Source organism: Lagopus muta, unplaced genomic scaffold (assembly GCF_023343835.1).
Source record: "Lagopus muta isolate bLagMut1 unplaced genomic scaffold, bLagMut1 primary scaffold_202, whole genome shotgun sequence".
NCBI lineage: Eukaryota > Metazoa > Chordata > Aves > Galliformes > Phasianidae > Lagopus > Lagopus muta.
The window spans coordinates 4002-29139 of record NW_026040242.1 but is presented as its reverse complement, the minus strand read 5'-3'; the positions used below and the strand labels follow the sequence as shown (position 1 = coordinate 29139).

Sequence of the window (25138 nt, the reverse complement as noted above, 5' to 3'; positions counted from 1 at the left end):
ACCCCACAGAACCCCATAGAACCCCATAGCAACCCCATAGCAACCCCACAACCCCATAGACACCCCATAACAACCCCATAGGAACCCTAGAACCCCATAGCAACCCTATAGCAACTCACATACCCCATAGCAGCCCCATAGAACCCCATAGAACCCCACAGAAACCCCATAGAACTGCATAGAACCTCATAGGAACCCCACAAACCCATAGAACCCCCATAGCAACCCCATAGAAACCCCATAACCCCATAGCAACCCCACAACCCCATAGAACCCCACATGCCCCACAACCCCATAGCAACCCCATAGAACCCCATAGCAAACCCCATAAAACCCCACAACCCCATAGCAACCCCATAAAACCCCATAGAACCCCACAGAACCCCATAGAAACCCCATAGAAACCCCATAGCAAGCCCATAGCAACCCCATAGCAACCCCACAACACCCCATAGAAACCCCATAGCAACCCCACAACCCCATAGAAACCCCATAGCAACCCCACAACCCCATAGCAACCCCATAGAAACCCCATAGGAAACCCCATAGAAACCCCATAACCCCCACACACTGGCATAACCCCATAACCCCACAACCCCATAAAACCCCATAGAACCCCCATAGAACCCCATAGAACCCCACAACCCCATAGCAACCCCATAGAAACCCCACACACCCCACAACCCCATAGCAACCCCACAGAACCCCACAGAACCCCATAGAACCCCATAAATCCCCATAGAACCCATAGAAACCCCATAGAACGCCATAGAATCCCATAGAACCCCCATAGCAACCCCATAGAAACCCCATAGAACCCCATAGCAACCCCACAGCAACCCCATAGAAACCCATAGCACCCACATACCCTACAAACCCATAGAAACCCCATAGCAACCCCACAACCCCATAGACACCCCATAGAAACCCCACACACCCCACAACCCCACAGAACCCCATAAAACCCCATAGAACCCCACAGAACCCCATAGAACCCCATAGAACCCCATAAAACCCCATAAAACCCCATAGCACCCCACATACCCCCAACCCCATAGAAATCCCATAGAAACCCCATAACCCCACACACTGCATAACCCCATAACCCCACAACCCCATAGAAACCCCATAGCAAACCCCATAGCAACCCCACAACCCCATAGCAACCCCATAGCAACCCCATAGCAACCCCACAACCCCATAGCAACCCGATAGGAACCCCACAACCCCATAGAACCCCATAGGAACCCCATATAGGAACCCCACAACCCCATAGAAACCCCATAGAAACCCCCCACACCCCACAACCCCATAGCAACCCCATAGCAACCCCATAGCAACCCCACACACCCCACAACCCCATAGCAACCCCATGGGAACCCCACAACCCCATAGAACCCCATAAAACCCCATAAAACCCCATAGAACCCCATAGAACCCCACAGACCCCCACAGAACCCCACAGAACCCCATAAAAACCCATAGAACCCCATAGAAACCCCATAAAACCTCATAGGACCCCATAACACCCCATAGAACCCCATAGCAACCCAATAGAAACCCCATGACCCCATAGCAACTCCATAGAAACCCCATAGCAACCCCACAACCCCATAGAACCCCATAGAACCCCATAAAACCCCACAGGTCCCCATAGAACCCCACAGAACCCCACAGAACTCCATAGAACCCCATGGAACAACATAAAACCCCATAGCAACCCCATAGAACCCCATAGCAGCCCCATAGGACCCCATAGCAGCCCCAAAGAAACCCCACAATCCTATAGGAACCCCACAACCCCATAGAAACCCCACAACCCCATAGAAACCCCACAGAACCCCACAGAACCCCATAGAACCCCATAGCAACCCCATAGAACCCCATAGAAACCCCACAACCCCATAGCAACCCCATAGGAACCCCACAACCCCATAGAACCCCATAGAAACCCCACAACCCCATAGCAACCCCATAGGAACCCCACAACCCCATATAACCCCATAGAACCCCATAAAACCCCATAGAAACCCCATACAAACCCCATAGAACCCCATGGAACCCCATAGTACCCCATAGAGCCCCACAGAACCCCATAAAACCCCATAGAACCCCACAGAACCCCATACAAACCCCATAGAAACCCCATAACCCCATAGAAACCCCATAGCAAGCCCATAGCAACCCCATAGAAACCCCATAGAACCCCATAAAACCCCATAGAGCCCCATAGAACACCATAGAAACCCCATAGCAACCCCATAGGAACCCCACAACCCCATAGAAACCCCATAGAAACCCCATAGGAACCCCATAGCAACCCCATAGCACCCCACAACCCCACAGCACCCCATAGAACCCCATAAAACCCCATAGAGCCCCATAGCAACCCATAGCAACCCCATAGAGCCCCCCAGCCCCCATGGCACCCTGTACTCCTTGATCTCCTCCTGCAGGATCTGATCGGCGTCAGCGTAAACCTCCACCTTGCGCTGCTTCTCCAGCTTCCGGCGCAGCCGCGACAGCTCCTCCTGCCCCATAGAAACCCCATAAGTGCCCTCCTGCCCCATAGAAACCCCATAGAAACCCCATAAGTGAACACAGAGCCCATAGAAACCCCATAGAACCCCATAAGTGCACAGAGACCCATAGAAACCCCATAGAAACCCCATAAGTGCACAGAGACCCATAGAAACCCCATAGAACCCCATAGAAACCCCATAAGGGAACACAGAGCCCATAGAAACCCCATAGAAACCCCATAGAAACCCTATAAATCCCATAGAAACCCCATAAGTGCACAGAGCCCCATAGAAACCCCATAGAAACCCCATAAGTGAACACAGAGCCCCATAGCAACCATAGAAACCCCATAGAAACCCCATAAATCCCATAGAAACCCCATAAGTGAACACAGAGCCCATAGAAACCCCATAAGTGCACAGAGACCCATAGAAACCCCATAGAAACCCCATAGAACCCCATAGAAACCCCGTAAGTGCACAGAGACCCATAGGAGCCATAGGAACCCCATAGAAACCCCATAAGTGAACACAGAGCCCCATAGGAGACATAGAAACCCCATACAACCCCATAGAAACCCCATAAGTGAACACAGAGCCCAGAGAAACCCCACAGAAACCCCATAAATCCCATAGAAAGCCCATAGAAACCCCATAAGTGAACACAGAGCCCATAGAAACCCCATAGAAAGCCCATAGAAACCCTATAAATCCCATAGAAACCCCATAAGTGCACACAGAACCCCATAGCAGCCATAGAAATCCCATAGAAACCCCATAAGTGCACACAGAGCCCATAGAAACCCCATAGAAACCCCATAGAAACCCCATAGAAACCCCATAAGTGCACACAGAGCCCCATAGGAGCCATAGAAACCCCATAGAAACCCCATAAGTGAACACAGAGCCCCATAGGAGCCATAGAAACCCCATAGAAACCCCATAAGTGAACACAGAGCCCCATAGGAGCCATAGAAACCCCATAGAAACCCCATAAGTGAACACAGAGCCCCATAGCAGCCATACAAACCCCACAGAAACCCCATAAGTGCACAAGAGCCCCATAGGAGCCATAGAAACCCCATAAGTGAACACAGAGCCCATAGGAGCCATAGAAACCCCATAGAAACCCCATAAATCCCATAGAAACCCCATAGAAACCACATAAGTGAACACAGAGCCCCATAGCAGCCATAGAAACCCCATAAGTGAACACAGAGCCCCATAGCAGCCATAGGAACCACATAGAAACCCCATAAGTAGACACAGAGCCCCATAGCAGCCATAGAAACCCCATAGAAACCCCATAGAAACCCCATAAGTGCCCACAGAGCCCCATAGGAACCATACCAACCCCATAGAAACCCCATAGAAACCCCATAGAAACCCCACAACCCCATAGAAACCCCATAGAACCCCCATAGAAACCCCACAACCCCATAGAAACCCCATAGAAACCCCATAGCAACCCCATAGGAACCCCCATAATTCCAACAGAGCCCATAGAAACCCTGAGAAACCCATAGAAACCCCATAGAAACCCCATAGAAACCCCATAGAAACCCCATAAGTGCCACAGAGCCCCATAGGAACCATAGAAACCCCATAGAAACCCCATAGAAACCCCATAAGTGAACACAGAGCCCATAGAAACCCCATAGAAACCCCATAAGTGAACATAGAGCCCCATAGCAGCCATAGAAACCCCATAGAAACCCCATAGAAACCCCATAAGTGAACACAGAGCCCCATAGCAGCCATAGAAACCCCATAGAAACCCCATAGAAACCCCATAGAAACCCCATAGGACCCCATAGAAACCCCATAGCAACCCCACCAACCCCACAGCAACCTCACACACCCCATAGCAACCCCATAGAAACCCCATAAATCCCCACAGAGCCCATAGAAACCCCATAGAAACCTCATAAATCCCATAGAACCCCATAAATCCACAGAGAGCCCATAGAAACGGCCATAGAAAACGCCATAGAAACCCCATAGGAACCCCATAGAAACCCCATAGAACCCCATAGAACCCCATAGCAACCCCCTACAAACCCCATAGAACCCCATAGCAACCCCACAACCCCATAGAAACCCATAGAATCCCATAGGAACCCCATAGCAACCCCATAGGAACCCCATAGAAACCCCATAGAAATCCTATAGAAACCCCATAGAAACCCCATAGAAACCCCATAGAAACCCCATAAGTGCCCACAGAGCCCCATAGAAACCCCAGAGAAACCCCATAAGTGAACACAGAGCCAATAGAAACCCATAGAAACCCCATAAGGGAACACAGAGCCCATAGCAGCCATACAAACCCCACAGAAACCCCATAAGTGCACAAGAGCCCCATAGGAGCCATAGAAACCCCATAAGTGAACACAGAGCCCCATAGGAGCCATAGAAACCCCATAGAAACCCCATAAATCCCATAGAAACCCCATAGAAACCCCATAAGTGAACACAGAGCCCATAGAAACTCCATAAAAACCCCATAGAAAACCCCATAAGTGAACAGAGCCCCATAGAAACCCCATAGAAACCCCATAGTGAACACAGAGCCCCATAGGAGCCATAGAAGCCCCATAGAAACCCCATAGAAACCCCATAAGTGAACACAAAGCCCATAGAAACCCCATAGAAACCCCATAGAAACCCCATAAGTGCCCACAGAGCCCCATAGAAACCCCATAGAAAACCCCATAAGTGAACACAGAGCCCCATAGCAGCCATAGAAACCCCACAGAAACCCCATAAGTGGTCACAGAGCCCCATAGGAGCCATAGGAACCCCATAGAAACCCCATAGAAAACCCCATAAGTGCACAGAGCCCACAGAAACCCCATAGAACCCCATACAAACCCCATAAATCCCCACAGAACCCCATAGGAGCCATAGAAACCCCATAGAAACCCCATAAGTCCCCACAGAGCCCATAGAAACCCCATAGAAACCCCATAAATCCCATAGAAACCCCATAGAAAACCCACAGAAACCCCATAAGTGCCCACAGAGCCCAAAGAACCCCATAAATCCCATAGAAACCCATAGAAACCCCATAGGAACCCCATAGAAACCCCATAGAAACCCCATAAGTGCACAGAGCCCCATAGGAACCCCATAAATCCCATAGAAACCCCATAGAACCCCATAGAACCCCATAGAAACCCCATAGAAACCCCATAGGAACCCCATAAATCCCATAGAAACCCCATAGAAACCCCATAGAAATCCCATAGAAACCCCATAGAAACCCCATAGAAACCCCATAAGTGCCCACAGAGCCCCATAGAAACCCCAGAGAAACCCCATAAGTGAACACAGAGCCAATAGAAACCCCATAGAAACCCCATAAGGGAACACAGAGCCCCATAGCAGCCATACAAACCCCACAGAAACCCCATAAGTGCACAAGAGCCCCATAGGAGCCATAGAAACCCCATAAGTGAACACAGAGCCCCATAGGAGCCATAGAAACCCCATAGAAACCCCATAGAAACCCCATAAGTGCCCACAGAGCCCCATAGAAACCCCATAGAAACCCCATAAGTGAACACAGAGCCCAAAGAAACCCATAAATCCCATAGAAACCCCATAAATCCACAGAGAGCCCACAAAAAACCCCATACAAACCCCATAAATCCCCACAGAACCCCATAGGAGTCATAGAAACCCCATAGAAACCCCATAAGTCCCCACAGAGCCCATAGAAACCCCATAGAAACCCCCACAACCCCCATAGAAACCCCATAGAAAACCCACAGAAACCCCATAAGTGCCCACAGAGCCCAAAGAACCCCATAAATCCCATAGAAACCCCATAGGAACCCCATAGAAACCCCATAGAAACCCCATAAGCACACAGAGCCCATAGAAACCCCATAAATCCCCACAGAGCCCATAGAAACCCCATAGAAACCCCATAAATCCCATAGAAACCCCATAGAACCCCATAGAACCCCATAGAATCCCCATAGAAACCCCATAGGAACCATATAGAAACTCCGTAGAAACCCCATAGAAACCCCATAAGTGCCCACAGAGCCCAAAGAACCCCATAAATCCCCACAGAGCCCATAGAAACCCCATAGAAACTCCATAAACCCCATAGAAACCCCATGGAAACCCCACAGGAACCCCATGGGAACCCCATAGAACCCCATAGCAACCCCACAACCCCATAGCAACCCCATAGAAACCCATAGAAACCCCATAAACCCCATAAACCCCACAGAAACCCCACAGAAACTCCATAGAAACCTCATAGAAACCCCATAGAAACCCCACAACCCAATAGGAACCCCATAGAACCCCATAGAACCCCACAGAACCCCACAGAACTCCATAGAAACCCCATAGGACCCCATAGAACCCGATAGAAACCCCACAGAACCCCATAGAAACCGTGTAACAACCCCACTGCCCCATAGCAGCCCCATAGCAGCCCCATAGCAACCCCACACGCCCCACAACCCCATTGAAACCCCATAGGACCCCATAGAACCCCATAGTAATCCCATAGCAACCCCATAGAAACCCCATAGCAACCCATAGGAACCCAATAGCAATCCCATAGAAACCCCACATGCCCCACAACCCCATAGAAACCCCATAAATCCCCACAGAGCCCACAGAAACCCCATAGAAAACCCCATAAATCCCATAGAAACCCCATAGGAACCCCATAAATCCCCACAGAACCCCATAGGAGCCATAGAAACCCCATAGAACCCAATAAATCCCATAGAAACCCCATAAGGCCCCACAGAACTCCATAGCAACCCCATAGAAACCTCATAGAAACCCATAGAAACCCCACAGCAACCCCACAGAAACTCCATAGAAACCTCATAGAAACCCCACAACCCCATACGAACCCCATAGAACCCCACAGAACCCTACAGAACCCCATAGCAACCCCATAGAAACCCCATAGGACCCCACAGAAACCCCATAGCAACCCCATAGAAACCCCATAGGACCCCATAGAAACCCACAGAACCCCATAGCAACCCCATAGCAACCCCATAGGACCCCATAGCAACCCATAGCAACCCATAGAAACCCCATAGAAACCCACAGAACCCATAGAAACCCCATAGAACCGCATAGAAACCCCATAGGAACTCCACAATCCCACACAAAACCCCATAGCAACCCCATAGAAACCCTAGCAACCCATGGAACCCCATAGCAACCCCATAGAAACCCCATAGAACCCCATAGAACCCCCATAGCAACCCATAGAACCCCTCGGAGCCCCGTCTGCTCGCCTGCGCCCTCTTGAGGCTGAGCGACTCCTTGTCCTTGGCGGCGCGGTTCTCGGCGGCGCAGGCCTGCAGCTCCCTCAGGCGGCCCTGCACGTGTTCGCCCTGCGCCCGCAGGTCTTTCGGCCAGCTGCGCCGCCTCCACCGCCTGCGGGGGTCAAAGGGCAGAGGGCGAAGGGCGACCGGAAACTGAGCCTCCCCCCCCCCCCCGCCGCCTTTCACTTCCGCCTCCCCCCCCCCCGCCTCCACCGCCTGTCGGGGGGTCAAAGGGCAAAGGGCGACCGGAAACTGAGCCACCCCCCCCCCCCCCGCCGCCTCCCCCCCCCTTCCGCCTCCCCCCCCCTTCCGCCTCCCCCCCCCCCCCCTTCCGCCTCCTCCCCCCCCCCTTCCGCCGCCTCCGCCCCCCCCCGCCACCGCCGCCGCCTGCCGGGGGGGTCAAAGGGCAGAGGGCAAAGGGCGACTGGAAACTGAGTCCCCCCATCCCCCCATAGCCCCCTAATGCCCCCCAAGTCCCCCCATCCCCCCCCATCCACCCAATGCCCCCCACCCCCCAAGTTCCCCCACAGCCCCCAATGCCCCCCATCCCCCAAGTACCCCCCTGCCCCCCAACTCCCCCCATAGCCCCCCAATGCCCCCCACCCCCCTCTTCCCCCCATACCCCCCAAGTTCCCCCTGCCCCCCAAGTCCCCCCATCCCCCCACAGCCCCCCAAGTCCCCCCATAGTCCCTCAGTCCCCCCTGCCCCCCAAGTCCCCCGACAGCCCCCCAAGTCCCCCCACCCTTCAAGTCCCCCCCACCCCCCAAGTCCCCCCATACCCCCCAAGTCCCCCCTGCCCCCCAAGTCCCCCCCTGCCCCCCACAGCCCCCCAATGCCCCCCACCCCCCAAGTCCCCCCTGCCCCCCAAGTCCCTCGACAGCCCCCCAAGTCCCCCCACCCTTCAAGTCCCCCCCAACCCCAAGTCCCCCCATACCCCCACAGCCCCCCAAGCCCCCCCATAGCCCCCCAAGTCTCCCCCCATCCCCCCAATGCCCCCCACCCCCCAAGTCCCCCTTGCCCCCCAAGTCCCCCCATAGCCCCCCATCCCCCAAGTCCCCCCCTGACCCCCAATTCCCCCCCTGCCCCCCAAGTCCCCCCCCCCGCCCCCCAACTCACCTTCCTCTTGTTGAGCTCCAGCGCCTGCGATCTGAGCGCCAGCTCCTTCTCCACCGCAGCCAGGCTGCCCTGCAGCACGCGCTCCTTCTCCTCCAGCTTCTGCACCACCAGCAGCTGCGCGTCCACCTGGGGGGGGGTTGGGGGTTCTGGGTCCTCCAAGGGGGTTCTAGGTCCTCCAAGGAGGTTCTAGGTCCTCCAAGGGGGTTCTAGGACCTCCAAGGGGGCTCTAGGTCCTCCAAGGGGGGTTTTAAGGCCTCCAAGGGGATTCTAGGTCCTCCAAAAGGGTTCTAAGACCTCCAAGAGGGTTCTAGGGGTTTTTAAGGCCTCCAAGGGGGTTCTAGGTCCTCCAAAAGAGTTCTAGGTCCTCCAAGGGGGTTCTAGGTCCTCCAAGGGGTTTCTAGGTCCTCCAAAGGGGGTTCTAGGTCCTCCAAGGGGGCTCTAGATCCTCCAAGGGGGTTCTAGGTCCTCCAAGAGAGTTCTAGGTCCTCCAAGGGGGTTCTAGGTTCTCCAAGGGGGTTCTAAATCCTTCTAGGTCCTCCAAGGGGGCTCTAGGTCCTCCAAGGGCGTTTTAAGGCCTCCAAAGGGGTTCTAGGTCCTCCAAGGGGGTTCTAGGTCCTCCAAGGGGTTCTAGGTCCTCCTAGGGGGTTTTAAGGCCTCCAAAGGGGTTCTAGGTCCTCCAAGGGGATTCTAGGTCCTCCAAGGGGGTTCAAGGTCCTCCTAAGGGGTTCTAGGTCCTCCAAGGGGGTTCTAGGTCCTCCAAGAGGGTTCTAGGTCCTCCAAGCAGGTATTAAGGCCTCCAAAGGGGTTCTAAGTCCCTCCAAGGGGTTCTAGGTCCTCCAAGGGGGTTCTAAGTCCTCCTAGGGGGTTCCAGGTCCTCCTAGGTGGTTCTAGGTCCTCCAAGGGGGTTCTAGGTCCTCCAAGAGGGTTCTAGGTCCTCCAAAGGGGTTCTAGGTCCTCCAAGAGGGTTCTAGGTCCTCCAAGGGGGTTTTAAGGCCTCCAAGGGGATTCCAGGTCCTCCAAGGGGGCTCTAGGTCCTCCAAGGGGGTTCTAGATCCTCCAAGGGGGTTCCAGGTCCTCCAAAGGGGTTCCAGATCCTCCAAAGGGATTCTAGGTCCTCCTAGAGAGTTCTAGGTCCTCTAAGAAGGTTCTAGGTCCTCCAAGGGGATTCTAGGTCCTCCAAGGGGGTTCTAGGTCCTCCAAAGGGGTTCTAGGTCCTCCTAGGGGGTTCTAGGTCCTCCAAGGGGGTTCTAGGTCCTCCAAGGGGGCTCTAGGTCCTCCAAGGGGGTTCTAGGTCCTCCAAGAGGGTTCTAGGTCCCCCAAGAGGGTTCTAGGTCCTCCAAGGGGGTTCTAGGTCCTCCAAGGGGGTTCTAGGTCCTCCAAGAGGGTTTTAGGTCCTCCAAAGGGGTTCTAGGTCCTCCAAGGGGGTTCTAGGTCCTCCAAGAAGGTTCTAGGTCCTCCTAGGGGGGTCTAGGTCCTCCAAGGGGGCTCTAGGTCCTCCAAGGGGGTTTTAAGGCCTCCAAAGGGGTTCTAGGTCCTCCAAGGGGGTTCTGGTCCTCCAAGGGGGTTCCAGGTCCTCCAAGGGGGTTTTAAGGCCTCCAAGGAAGTTCTAGGTCCTCCAAAGGGGTTCTAGGTCCTCCAAGGGGGTTCTAGATCCTCCAAGGGGGTTCTAGGTCCTCCAAGAGGGTTTTAGGTCCTCCAAAGGGGTTCTAGGTCCTCCAAGGGGGTTCTAGGTCCTCCAAGAAGGTTCTAGGTCCTCCAAGAAGGTTCTAGGTCCTCCTAGGAGGGTCTAGGTCCTCCAAGGGGGCTCTAGGTCCTCCAAAGGGGTTCTAGGTCCTCCAAGGGGGTTCCAGGTCCTCCAAGGGGGTTCCAGGTCCTCCAAAGAGGTTCTAGGTCCTCCAAGGGGGTTCTAGGTCCTCCAAAAGGGTTCTAAGTCCTCAAAGGGGGTTCTAGGTCCTCCAAGGGAGTTCTAGGTCTTCCAAAGGGGTTCTAGATCCTCCAAGGGGATTCTAGGTCCTCCAAGGGGATTCTAGGTCCTCCAAGGGGGTTTTAAGGCCTCCAAGGGGGCTCAAGGTCCTCCAAGGGGGTTCTAGGTGCTCCAAGAGGGTTCTAGGTCCTCCAAGGGGGTTTTAAGTCCTCCAAGGGGGTTCTAGGTCCTCCAAGGGGGTTCTAGGTCCTCCAAGGGGGTTTTAAGGCCTCCAAGGGGAATCTAGGTCCTCCAAGGGGGTTCCAGGTCCTCCAAGGGGGTTCTAGGTCCTCCAAAGGGGTTCTAGATCCTCCAAAGGGGTTCTGGTCCTCCAAGGGGGTTTTAAGGCCTCCAAAGGGGTTCTAGGTCCTCCAAGGGGGTTCTAGATCCTCCAAGGGGGTTCCAGGTCCCCCAAGGGGGTTTTAAGGTCTCCAAAGGGGTTCTAGGTCCTCCAAGGGGGTTCTAGATCCTCCAAGGGGGTTCCAGGTCCTCCAAGGGGGTTTTAAGGCCTCCTAGGGGATTCTAGGTCCTCCAAGGTGGTTCTAGGTCCTCCAAGAGGGTTCTAGGTCCTCCAAGGGGATTCTAGGTCCTCCAAGAGGGTTCTAGGTCTTCCAAGGGGGGTTTAAGGTCTCCAAGGGGGTTCTAGGTCCTCCAAGGGAGTTCTAGGTCCGCCAAGGGGGTTCTAGGTCCTCCAAGGGGGTCCTAGGTCCTCCAAGGGGGTTCTAGGTTCTCCTGGGGGTTCTAGGTCCTCCAAAGGGGGTTCTAGGTCCTCCATGAGGATTCTAGGTCCTCCAAGGGGGTTCTAGGTCCTCCAAAATGGTTCTAGGTCCTCCAAGGGGGTTCTAGGTCCTCCAAGAAGGTTCTTGGTCCTCCAAGAGGATTCTAGGTCCTCTAAGGGGGTTCTAGGTCCTCCAAAGGGGTTCTAGGTCCTCCAAGGGGGTTCTAGGTCCTCCAAAGGGGTTCCAGGTCCCCCAAGGAGGTTTTAAGGCCTCCAAGGGGATTCTAGGTCCTCCAAGGGCGTTCTACGTCCTCCAAAGGGGTTTTAAGGCCTCCAAGGGGATTCCAGGTCCTCCAAGGTGGTTCTAGGTCCTCCAAGGGGGTTCTAGGTCCTCCAAGGGGGTTTTAAGGCCTCCAAGGGGGTTCTAGGTCCTCCAAAGGGGTTCTAGGTCCTCCTAGGGGGTTCCAGGTCCTCCAAGGGGGTTCTAGGTCCTCCAAGGGGGTTCTAGGTCCTCCTAGGGGGTTCCAGGTCCTCCAAGGGGGTTCTAGGTCCTCCAAGAGAGTTCTAGGTCCTCCAAGGGGGTTTTAGGACCTCCAAGGGGGTTGTAGGTCCTCCAAGGGGGTTGTAGGTCCTCCAAGAAGGTTCTAGGTCCTCCAAGGGGATTCTAGGTCCTCCAAGGGGGTTCTAGGTTCTCCAAGGGGGCTCTAGGTCTTCCAAGGGGGCTCTAGATCCTCCAAGGGGGTTCCAGGTCCTCCAAGGGGGTTCCAGGTCCTCCAAGGGGATTCTAGGTCCTCCAAGGGGGCTCTAGATCCTCCAAGGGGGTTTTAAGGCCCCCAAGGGGGTTCCAGATCCTCCAAGGGGGTTCTAGGTCCTCCAAAGGGGTTCTAGGTTCCCCAAGGGGGTTCTAGGTCCTCCAAGGGGGTTCCAGGTCCTCCAAGGGGGTTTTCAGGCCTCCAAGGGGGTTCTAGGTCCTCCAAAGGGGTTCTAGGTCCTCCAAGGGGGTTTTAAGGCCTCCAAGGGGGTTCTAGGTCCTCCAAGGGGGTTTTAAGGCCTCCAAGGGGGTTCTAGGTCCTCCAAGGGGGTTCTAGGTCCTCCAAAGGGGTTCTAGGTCCTCCAAGGGGGTTTTAGGACCTCCAAGGGGATTCTAGGTCCTCCTAGGGGGTTCTAGGTCCTCCAACGGGGTTCTAGGTCCTCCAAGGGGGCTCTAGGTCCTCCAAGAGGGTTCTAGGTCCCCCAAGGAGGTTCTAAGTCCTCCAAGGGGGTTCTAGGTCCTCCAAAGGGGTTCTAGATCCTCCAAGGGAGTTCTAGGTCCACCAAGGGGGTTCTAGACCCTCCAAGAAGGTTCTAGGTCCTCCAAGAGGGTTCTAGGTCCTCCAAAGAGCTTCTAGGTCCTCCAAGGGGGTTTTAAGGCCTCCAAGGGGGTTCTAGGTCCTCCAAGAAGGTTCTAGATCCTCCAAGAGGGGTCTAGATTCTCTAGGGAGATCTAGGTCCTCCAAGGGGGTTCTAGGTCCTCCAAGGGGGTTTTAAGGCCTCCAAGGGGGTTCTAGGTCCTTCAAGCGGGGTCTAGATTCTCCTAGAGGATTCTAGGTTCTCCAAGGGGGTTCCAGATCCTCCTAAGGGGTTCTAGGATCTCCTAGGGAGTTTTAGATCCTCCTAGGGGGTTCTAGGTCCTCCAACACATCTGAGGCCCTCCAACATACATTCTAGGTCCTCCAACACATCTCAGGTCCCCCAACATACATTCTAGGTCCTCCAACATGTTCTACGTCCTCCAACACACTTGATATCCCCCAACATACATTCGAGGTCCTCCAACATACATTCTAGGTCCTCCAACATGTTCTAGGTCCTCCAACACATCTGAGGTCCCCCAACATACATTCTAGGTCCTCCAACATACATTCTAGGTCCTCCAACACATCTGAGGTCCCCCAACATGCATTCTAGGTCCTCCAACACATCTGAGGTCCCCCAACATACATTCTAGGTCCTCCAACATGTTCTAGGTCCTCCAACACACTTCATAACCCCCACCGCATTCGAGGTCCTCCAACCCGTTCCAGGTCCTCCAATAACATCCCAGGTCCCCCAGCACCTTCCAGCTCCCTCCCTGCCTCCCCCCGGAACCCACAGATCCCCCCCCCCCATCCCCACGACGACCCCACGTCCCACCTGGGCCTTGAGGGCCAGCACCTGCTCGGCCAGCTCGTCCTTCTCCTCGCGCAGCAGCTTGTGGATCTGGTTGGCTTTGATGCGCTCCGACATCAGCTTGAAGTTGGCGTCGTCCTTCTCCCGCAGCTGCTGCAGCAGCCTCAGGTTCTGCTCCTGCATGTCCTCGAAGGCCTGACCTGTCACGTCCATCTCCGACAGCAGGGCCTCCTCCTCCTGCCAGCGGGGAGGAAGAGGACGTCGGGATAAGATGGCCGCCACAGCAAGATGGCTGCTGGGATCAAATGGCTGCTGGGACAAGATGGGTGTCACAGCAAGATGGCCGCCAGGGCAAGATGGCTGCCGGGATAAAATGGCTGCTGGGACAAGATGGGTGTCACAGCAAGATGGCCGCCAGGGCAAGACGGCTGCTGGGATAAAATGGCTGCTGGGACAAGATGGGTGTCACAGCAAGATGGCTGCCAGGGCAAGATGGCTGCCGGGATCAAATGGCTGCTGGGACAAGATGGGTGTCACAGCAAGATGGCTGCCAGGGCAAGATGGCTGACGGGATAAAATGGCTGCTGGGACAAGATGGGTGTCACAGCAAGATGGCCGCCACGGCAAGATGGCTGCCGGGATCAAATGGCTGCTGGGACAAGATGGGTGTCACAGCAAGATGGCCGCCAGGGCAAGATGGCTGCCGGGATAAAATGGCTGCTGGGACAAGATGGGTGTCACAGCAAGATGGCCGCCAGGGCAAGATGGCTGCCGGGATAAAATGGCTGCTGGGACAAGATGGATGTCACAGCAAGATGGCCGCCAGGGCAAGATGGCTGCTGGGATAAAATGGCTGCTGGGACAAGATGGGTGTCACAGCAAGATGGCCGCCACAACAAGATGGCTGCCGGGATAAAATGGCTGCTGGGACAAGATGGGTGTCACAGCAAGATGGTCGCCACAGCAAGATGGCTGCCGGGATAAAATGGCTGCTGGGACAAGATGGGTGTCACAGCAAGATGGCCGCCAGGGCAAGATGGCTGGCAGGAAGACGTGGCTGACAGGACAAGATGGCCTCCACAGCAAGATGGTGGACAGAACAAGATGGAGGACAGGACAAGATGGCTGGCAGGAAGACGTGGCTGACAGGACAAGATGGCCGCCAGGGCAAGATGGCTGGCAGGAAGACATGGCTGACAAGATGGCCACTTCAGCAAGATGGCGACCATGACAAGATGGCTGACAGGACAAGATAGCTGGCAGGAAGACGTGGCTGACTGGACAAGATGGCCGCCACAGCAAGATGGTGGACAGAACTAGATGGAGAACAGGACAAGATGGCTGCTGGAACAAGATGGCCACCAGGAAGACATGGCTGACAAGACGGCCACTACAGCAAGATGGCCACCATGACAAGATGGCTGGCAGGAAGACATGGCTGACTGGATAAGATGGCCTCCACAGAAAGATGGCAGATAGAACTAGATGGAGGACAGGACAAGATGGCTAATGGGACAAGATGGTGGACAGGGACAAAATGGCTGACAGTACAAGGTGGCTGCTGGGACAATATGGTCGCCAGGAAGACATGGCGGACAAGACAACATGTCCATCACAGCAAGATGGCCCCCATGACAAGATGACTGAGAGGACAAGTTGGCCTCCATGACAAGATGGCTGACTTGACAAGATCTTGTCATGGCAGCCATTTTGTCCTGGCCGCCATCACAAAATGGCTGCCATGACAAGATGGCCGCCATTACAAGACCCTCCCCTGCAGCCTTTCAGCCACCCCCCATTCCATAACCCCCGCTGGGCCGCTGGGACAAAATGGCTGCCATGACACGGTGGCCGCCATGACAAGATGGCAGCCATCACAAGAGGGCCGCCATGACAAGGCCGCCATGACAAGAAGGCGGCCATGACAAGAAGGCGGCCATGACACAATGGCGGCCATGACAAGAAGGCGGCCATGACAAGAAGGCCGCCATGACAAGAAGGCGGCCATGACACGATGACGGCCATGACAAGAAGGCGGTCATGACAAGAAGGCCGCCATGACACAATGGCGGCCATGACAAGAAGGCGGCCATGACACGATGGCGGCCATGACAAGAAGGCGGCCATGACAAGAAGGCCGCCATGACAAGAAGGCCGCCATGACAAGAAGGCCGCCATGACAAGAAGCCCACCATGACAAGAAGGCGGCCATGACAAGAAGGCGGCCATGACACGATGGCAGCCATGACAAGAAGCCCACCATGACAAGAAGGCGGCCATGACAAGAAGGCCGCCATGACACGATGGCAGCCATGACAAGAAGCCCACCATGACAAGAAGGCGGCCATGACAAGAAGGCGGCCATGACAAGAAGGCGGCCATGACAAGAAGGCCGCCATGACAAGAAGGCAGCCATGACACGATGGCGGCCATGACACAATGGCGGCCATGACAAGAAGGCCGCCATGACAAGAAGGCAGCCATGACACGATGGCGGCCATGACAAGAAGGCGGCCATGACAAGAAGGCGGCCATGACAAGAAGGCCGCCATGACAAGAAGGCGGCCATGACACGATGACGGCCATGACAAGAAGGCCACCATGACAAGAAGGCGGCCATGACAAGAAAGCGGCCATGACAAGAAGGCCGCCATGACAAGAAGGCCGCCATGACAAGAAGGCGGCCATGACACAATGGCGGCCATGACACGATGGCGGCCATGACAAGAAGGCGGCCATGACACGATGGTGGCCATGACAAGAAGGCGGCCATGACAAGAAGGCGGCCATGACAAGAAGGCCGCCATGACAAGAAGGCAGCCATGACACAATGGCGGCCATGACACGATGGCGGCCATGACAAGAAGGCGGCCATGACAAGAGCCTCGCTTGCAGCCCCTCAGCCCCCCCCCCCTCCCACTCCCTCAGCCCCATTAATCAGCTCGTTAATTAGCTAATTAGCATCTAATTAATCGCCCACCTGCTTGGTGGCCTGCAGCCTCCTCTGCAGCCCCTCAGCCACCCCCCATTCCATTACCCCCCCTTGGGCCGCTGGGACAAAATGGCTGCCGGGACAAAATGGCCTCCACCACACGGTGGCCGCCATAACAAGATGGCAGCCATGACAAGAGGGCAACCATGACACAATGGCGGTCATGACAAGAAGGCCACCATGACAAGATGGCCGCCATGACACGATGACGGCCATGACAAGAAGGCCGCCATGACAAGAAGGCCGCCATGACATGATTGCGACCATGACAAGAAGGCGGCCATGACACGATGGCGGCCATGACAAGAAGGCGGCCATGACACGATGGCGGCCATGACAAGAAGGCTGCCATGACAAGAAGGCGGCCATGACACGATGGCGGCCATGACAAGAAGGCCACCATGACAAGAAGGCCAACATGACAAGAAGGCCGCCGTGACAAGAAGGCTGCCATGACAAGAAGGCGGCCATGACACGATGGCGGCCATGACACAATGGCGGCCATGACAAGAAGGCGGCCATGATAAGAAGGCGGCCATGACACGATGGTGGCCATGACAAGAAGGCAGCCATGACACAATGGCGGCCATTACAAGAAGGCAGCCTCGCTTGCAGCCCCTCAGCCCACCCCCTCCCATTCCCTCAGCCCCATTAATCAGCCCGTTAATTAGCTAATTAGCATCTAATTAATCGCCCACCTGCTTGGTGGCCTGCAGCCTCCTCTGCAGCCCCTCAATGCTCTCCTCCGCTGCCCTCAGCCTCCTCAGCGCCTCCTCGTCCGCCAGCTTCTTGCTCTCCTTCCTCTCCCTCTCCTCCAGTTCCCTCGCCCGGCACCGCAGCTCCTCCGCCTGCTCGTTAATTACCCCTCGTTAATTACCTTAATTACCCCCCTTAATTGCTTAATTACCCCCCTTAATACATCTCAATTCATTAACATCACCCCCTTCATTCCTTCACTGCCCTCACTGGGGGCCCTCAGTAATTAACAGCCATCAGGATCGCCTCCTCAGCCGCTGCTCGTTAATTACCCCCGTTAATTGCTTAATTACCCCCATTAATTGCTTAATTACCCCCCTTAATTCTTCTTAATTCATTAATAACCCCCTTCATTCCTTCATTCCTTCATTGCCCTCAGTAATTAACAGCCATCAGGATTGACTCCTCAGCCGCTCCTTGTTAATTACCCTCGTTAATTGCTTAATTACCCTCGTTAATTCCTTAATTATCCTCCTTAATTCATTAATTAATCTTCTTAATTCATTAATAATCTCTCCTCCATTCCTTCATTGCCCTCAGGAGTTCACAGCCTTCAAGATCTGCTCATTAATTAACTAATTAATTAACTAACGAATTAACTAATGAATAACCACGTTAACTAATGAATTGGGAAAAATTTGGGGAGAATTTGGGAGAAATTAGGGGAAATTTGGGGGAATTTGGGAAAAATTTGGGGAAATTGGGAGAAATTTGTGGAAATTTGGGGAAAATTTGGGGGATGTGGGGAAAATTTGGCAGAAATTTTGGGGAAAATTTGGGGGAATGTGGGGAAAATTTGGGGGAAATTTGGGGGAAATTTGGGAGATTTGGGAAAATTTGGGAGAAATCTGGGGAAATTTGGGGGAATGTGGGGAAAAATTGGGGGAAATTGGGAGAAAATTGTGGAAAATTGTGGAAAATTTGGGGGAAATTTGGGGAAATTTGGGGGAAATTGGGAGAAATTTGGGGGAATTGGGGGATTTTGAGAAAATTTGGGGAGTTTGGGGGAAAATCAGGAAAATCTGGGGGAACTGGGAGAAATTGAGGGAAATTGGGAGAAATTTGGAGAAAATTTAGGGAAATCTTGGGGAAATTTGGGTAATTTGGAGGAAATTGGCAGAAATTTGCAGGAAATTTGGGGGAAATTGGGGAATTTGGAGGAAATTTAGAAAATTTTGGGGAAATTGGGAGAAATTTGGGGAAATTTGGGGAAATTGGGAGAAATTTGGGGGAATTTGGGGAAATTGGGAGAAATTTGGGGGAATTGGGGGATTTTGAGAAAATTTGGGGAGTTTGGGGGAAAATCAGAAAAATTTGGGGGAATTGGGAGAAATTGAGGGAAATTGGAGGAAATTGGGAAAAATTTGGGGAAAATTTGGGAGAAATCTGGGGAAATTTGGGGGAATGAGGGGAAAAATTTGGGGAAATTGGGAGAAATTTGGGGAAATTTTGGGAAAATTTGGGGGAAATTTTGGGAAAATTTGGGAGATTTGGGGAAAATTTGGGAGATTTGGGGAATTTTAGAGAAAATTTAGAAAAATTTGGGGAAATCTGAAGAAATTTGGGGAAATTTTGGAAATGGGGAGAAATTGTGGGGAAAAACTGGGGGGAATTGGGGTAAATTCCGCCGCGGCCTCATTTGCATACATTTGCATACCTCCGCCTTGCTCTTGCGCTCGGCCGCCATCAGCTGCACTTTGTCCCGTTGCTCCTTGGGAGCTGATTTGTACATATCCAGCAGCAGCTTCATCTCCTTCTGGCTCTCCTGCGCCTTCCTGTGGTGATTAGCCCTCATTTGCATCTCATTTGCATCTCATCTGCATCCCTTTTGCATCCCTGCTCCACTCCCCCCCGTGAAACCTCCCCTCCCTCCCCCCTCTTCTCCCACCCCACACAATCAAGCCCCCTATGCTCCTCCCCCTCCTTAATTTGCATCTCATTTGCATACCAATAGCCACCCACTTCCAATCACCCAGTTTGCCACACCGTATTGTTTGTCCTCCACATCTCATTAGCATCTCATTAGCAACCCCATCTCCGTCATACTTAAGCGTAAACAACTTCCGACCTCATTTGCATCTCATCTGCATCCCATTTTCACCCCTTTTGCATCCCTGCTCCACTCCCCCCCTGTGAAACCTCCCCTCCCTCTCCCCCCTCTTCTCCCACCCCACACAATCAAGCCCCCTATGCTCTTCCCCCTCCTTAATTTGCATCTCATTTGCATACTAATAGGCATCTATCTCATCCCATGACCCCGATGCTACACCGTATTGTTTGTCCTGCACATCTCATTAGCATCTCATTAGCAACCTCATCTACGTCATACGTGAGCGTAAACAACTTCCGGCCTCATTTGCATATCATTTGCATCTCATTCACCCCTATAACTGCCCCCCAGACCCCATAGAAAAACCCATAACTCCCCATTACCCCCCCAGGCCCCACAGATGCCCCATAACCGCCCCACAGACCCTCATTATTCCCACATAATTGCCCCCCCAGGCCCCATAAGTGCCCCATAACTGCCCCCCCAGGCCCCATAATTGCCCCATAAATACCCCATAACTGCCCCCCAGGCCCCATAAATACCCCACAACCACCCCATAACTGCCCCACAACCACCCCCATAACTGCCCCCCAGGCCCCATAACCACCCCCAGCCCCCATGGATGCCCCACATCCACCCCCCAGGCCCCATAAGTGCCCCCCCAGACCCCATTACTCCCCCATAACCGCCCCCCCCGACCCCCCATAATTGCCCCACAACCACCCCATAACTGCCCCCCCGGACCCCATAACCACCCCCAGCCCCCATCGATGCCCCACATCCACCCCCCAGGCCCCATAAGTGCCCCCCCAGACCCCATTACTCCCCCATAACTGCCTCCCAGGCCCATAACTGCCCCCCAGGCCCCATAAATGCCCCACAACCACCCCATAACTGCCCCCCCAGACCCCATAACTGCCCCCCCGGACCCCATAACCACCCCCAGCCCCCATGGATGCCCCACATCCACCTCCCAGACCCCATAAGTGCCCCCCCAGACCCCATAAATGCCCCACAACCACCCCATAACTGCCCCCCCAGACCCCATAACTGCCCCTCAGACCCCATAACCACCCCCCAGGCCCCATAACTGCCCCCCAGACCCCATAAATGCCCCACAACCACCCCATAACTGCCCCCCCAGACCCCATAACTGCCCCCCCCAGACCCCATAGAAGACCCCATAACTTCCCCATTATCCCCGTAGGCCTCATAAGTGCCCCATAACCACCCCCAGACCCCATAACTGCCCCCCAGACCCCATAACTGCCCCCCAGACCCCATAACTGCCCCCCCAGACCCCATTGCTCCCTCATAATTGCCCCCAGACCCCCAAACTGCCCCATCACTACCCCATAATCTGCCCCCCAGACCCCATAACTGCCCCCCCAGACCCCATTGCTCCCCCATAACTGCCCCCCAGACCCCATAACTGCTCCCCAGACCCCATAACTGCCCCCCAGACTCCATTACTCCCCCATAACTGCCCCCCAGACCCCATAACTGCCCCCCAGATCCCATTACTCCCCTATTACTGCCCCCCAGACTCCATAACTGCTCCCCAGACCCCATAACTGCCCCCCAGACCCCATAAATGCCCCATCACCACCCCATAACTGCCCCCCAGACCCCATAACTGCCCCCCAGACCCCATTGCTCCCCCATTACTGCCCCCCAGGCCCCATAACTGCCCCATCACTACCCCATAACTGCCTCCCAGACCCCATAACCACCCCCCAAACCCCATAACTGCCCCCCCAGACCACATTACTCCCCTATTATTGCCCCCCAGACCCCATAACTGCCCCATAACTGCCCCCCAGACCCCATAACTGCCCCCCAGACCCCATAACTGCCCCCCAGACCCCATAACTTCCCCCCAGAGCCCATAACCCGCCCCCGCCCCCCCCCAAACTCACTTCAGCTCCCCCCTCAGCTGCTTCAGCAACCTCGGAATCCTTTTTCTTCACCTCCTCCGGGGCTCCTTTGGGTCCTCTCCCTCCCCCTCTCCCTTTCGGCGCCCCCCCCCGGGACGACGACGACGACGACGTCCCCCCCAGCTCTGGGGTTGCTCTGGGGGGGGGGGTCCTTGGGACGGGCTTGAGGAGGGGGTGGGGGCTGAGGGGGGGCAGGGGCCGGGGTAGAGGTGGAAGGGGGGGGGTCTTCTTCATCCGGGGGTCTCCGTACCGGCGGGGCGGCCTCGGGGGGGGCGGTTGAGGGGGGGTCGCGTTTGGGTTCCCCCGTTGGGGTGGGGGTGGGTGGTGGGGCCACGGTTTCTTCTTCTTTAAGAGGGGGGGGGGACCGCAGCGACCCCACTTCCTCCTCCTCCTCCTCCTCCTCCTCCTCCTCCTCCATGTTGGGGGTCCTCGGGGGGGGCCGTGGTGGAGGAGGTTGGGGGGGGGTGGGGGGGGGAGGGGCCGAGCTGGGAGGGGGAGGGGCGCCGCTGGGCTGCAGGCGATGCTGGAGGGGGAGGGGAGGAGTCAGTGAGGTCATGCTCCCTTCCCCCCCCCCCCCACCCCCAAAAAAATCCCTCCGGTGGGTCCCACGCGGACCTCCAAGCCGTTGCCCTTTTAAGCACCCCACTCTGTCATCGCCCTTTTAAGATCTCATTCCTCCCGTGGGCCCACCTGAGCGCCGGTGCCCTTTTAAAGTGGCTGGCTTCTTAAAAGGGCAACAGCAAACCACAAACCGTCTCTCACATGGGCCCACCTAGGCCACTATTGGCGTTGGCCTTTTAAGTCCTCTTCTTCTTAAAAGGGCAACACCCTTTCCAAGCCCCCTTACTCCCCCAAGCATTGAAACCAAAGGTGGGCCCTACCAAAGCCCTTTTAAGTCCCTGCCCCCTTTAAGAAAGCCACCAATCATCTCCTAGAGTTTAGCCCCGCCCCTCAGCCCCACCCTCATCTCTTAAAGGGGCGATGCCTAATTTTACACTGCCCACCTATTGGGTTTGGTGCTCCTCCCTCTTTAACCTCACCCACTCACTCACCCACCCCGCCTCCACCAACTGGAAGCCCCGCCCCCATAACGGAAGCCCCACCCCCTCCCCCCCCCCCACACACCGGAAACCCCTCCCCCCCCAGACCAGAAGAAGCCCCACCCCCCCACACCGGAAGCCCCTCCCCCCCCAGACCAGAAGAAGCCCCTCCCCACACTCACCAGAAGCCCCTCCCCCCCCAGGCTGGAAGAAGCCCCACCCCCTGCACCGGAAGCCCCTCCCACACACCTCCCACCATGCACCGAAAGAAGCCCCTCCCCCTTGTGGACCGGAAGCCCCGCCCCCCCCCCCCCACCGCAAGCCCCGCCCCCCCACCGGAAGGCCCTCCCCCACGCAGTCCCGGAAGCCCCACCCCTATACTGGAAGCTCCTCCCCCCAGGCAACTGAGGAAGCCCCTCCCCCCACACACCGGAAGCCCCACCCCCTTACCGGAAGCCCCTCCCACACACCGGAAGCCCATCCCACACATGCACCAAAAGAAGCCCCACCCTTCCCCCACACTGGAAGCCCCACCCCCCCCACATACCGAAAGCCCCTCCCCCCACACACATGAAGCCCTGCCCCCAAACCGGAAGCCCCTCCCCCGCACACCAAAAGAAGCCCCTCCCCCCTGTAGACCGGAAGCCCCTCCCCCCACACCGGAAGCACTTCCCACCGCAGACCGGAAGCTCCGCCTCCCACACCGGAAGCTCCTTCCCCCGCAGACCGGAAGCCCCGCCCCCACACCGGAAGCCCTTCCCCCTGCAGACCGAAAGCCCCGCCCCCCCACACCGGAAGCCCCTCCCCCCTCCCAGCAGACCGGAAGCCCCGCCCCCCACACCGGAAGCCCCTCCCACCCTCCCAGCAGACCAGAAGCCCCTCCTCCCCACAGACCGGAAGCCCCGCCCCCACACCGTAAGTCCTTCCCCCCCGCAGACAGGAAGCCCCGCCCCCACACCCGAAGTCCCTCCCCCTGCGGACCGGAAGCCCCGCCCCCCACACCGGAAATCCTTCCCCCTACAGACCGAAAGCCCCCGCCTCTCACACCCGAAGACCTTCCCCCCGCAGACCGGAAGCCCCGCCCCCCACACCGGAAGCCCCTCCCCTGCAGACCGGAAGCTCCGCCCCACTCACCGGAAGTCCCTCCCCCCGCAGACCGGAAGCCCCGCCCCCCACACCGGAAGTCCCTCTCCCCGCAGACCGGAAGCCCCGCCCCCACACCCGAAGTCCCTCCCCCTGTAGACCGGAAGCCCCTCATCCCCCGCAGACCGGAAGCCCCGCCCCCACACCGAAAGCCCCGCCCCCCACACCAGAAGTCCGCCCTCCCCCAGACCAGAAGCCCCGCCCCCCACACCAAAAGTCCCTCCACCCGCAGACCGGAAGCCCCGCCCCCCACACACCGGAAGTCCCTCCCCCTGCCGACCGGAAGCCCCTCCCCCCTCCCAACAGACCAGAAGCCCTGTCCCACACCGGAAGCTCCTTCCCCCTGCAGACCGGAAGCCCCGCCCCCCACACCGGAAGCCCCTCCCCCTGTAGACCGGAAGCCCCTCCCCCCCACACCGGAAGTCCCTCCGCCAGCAGACCAGAAGCCCCGCCCCCCACACCGGAAGTCCATCCCCCCACTCACCAGAAGCCCCTCCCCCCGCAGCCCGGAAGCCCCGCCCCCAAACCGGAAGTCCCTCCCCCTGCAGACCGGAAGCTCCACCCCCAAACCGGAAGTCCCTCCCCTGTAGACAGGAAGCCCCTCCCCCCCAGCAGACCAGAAGCCCCGCCCCTCGCAGCCCGGAAGCCCCGCCCCCACCTTTCCGATCTCGGCCTGCACCTCGCGCAGCTTCCTCTTGTAGCGCTGCACGTCGCCCTTCAGCTGGTGGTTGTGGTTCTGCAGGCTGCTGATCAGGTGCCGCATCTCGCGGTTGATGGGGCCTGAAGGCGGGATGGCGCCGTCCATCCGCTGCCCCACAGCCGCCCCATAACCCCAGAACCACCTTAAGACCCCAGAACCACCTTAAGATCCCATAAGATCCCACCCCCACTGACCCACAACCCCACAGAAACCCATAGGAAGCCGCCCCATAACCCCAGAACCACCTTAAGACCCCATAAGATCTGACCCCATAACCCCAAAATTGCCTTAAGACCCCATAAGATCCCACCCCATAACCTCAGAACCGCCTTAAGACCCCTCAACCCCAGAACCACCTTAAGACCCCATAAGATCCCACCCCATAACCTCAGAACCACTTTAAGACCCCACAACCCCAGGACCACCTTAAGACCCATAAGATCCCACCCCATAACCTCAGAACCGCCTTAAGACCCCATAAGATCCCACCCCATAACCTCAGAACCACCTTAAGACCCCATAAGATCCCACCCCACAACCCCAGGACCACCTTAAGACCCCACAACCCCTGAACCACCTTAAGACCCCATAAGATCCCACCCCATAACCCCAGAACCACCTTAAGACCCCATAAGATCCCACCCCATAACCCCAGAACCACCTTAAGACCCATAAGATCCCACCCCATAACCTCAGAACCGCCTTAAGACCCCATAAGATCCCACCCCATAACCTCAG

General features: G+C 56.2%; 1 protein-coding gene across 1 annotated transcript; it reads right to left on the bottom strand.

The window, feature by feature from the left end:
* Positions 1-86: 86 nt before the first annotated feature.
* On the bottom strand, positions 87-25138 carry LOC125687769 (E3 ubiquitin-protein ligase BRE1B-like). Its single transcript, XM_048933028.1, is given in 11 exon segments — positions 87-105; positions 1972-2531; positions 7808-7921; positions 7923-7949; positions 8954-9079; positions 13807-14019; positions 17473-17622; positions 19188-19305; positions 21500-21544; positions 21892-22040; positions 24359-25138. Coding segments are annotated over 11 exon segments (1668 nt in total). The 5' UTR covers positions 24506-25138.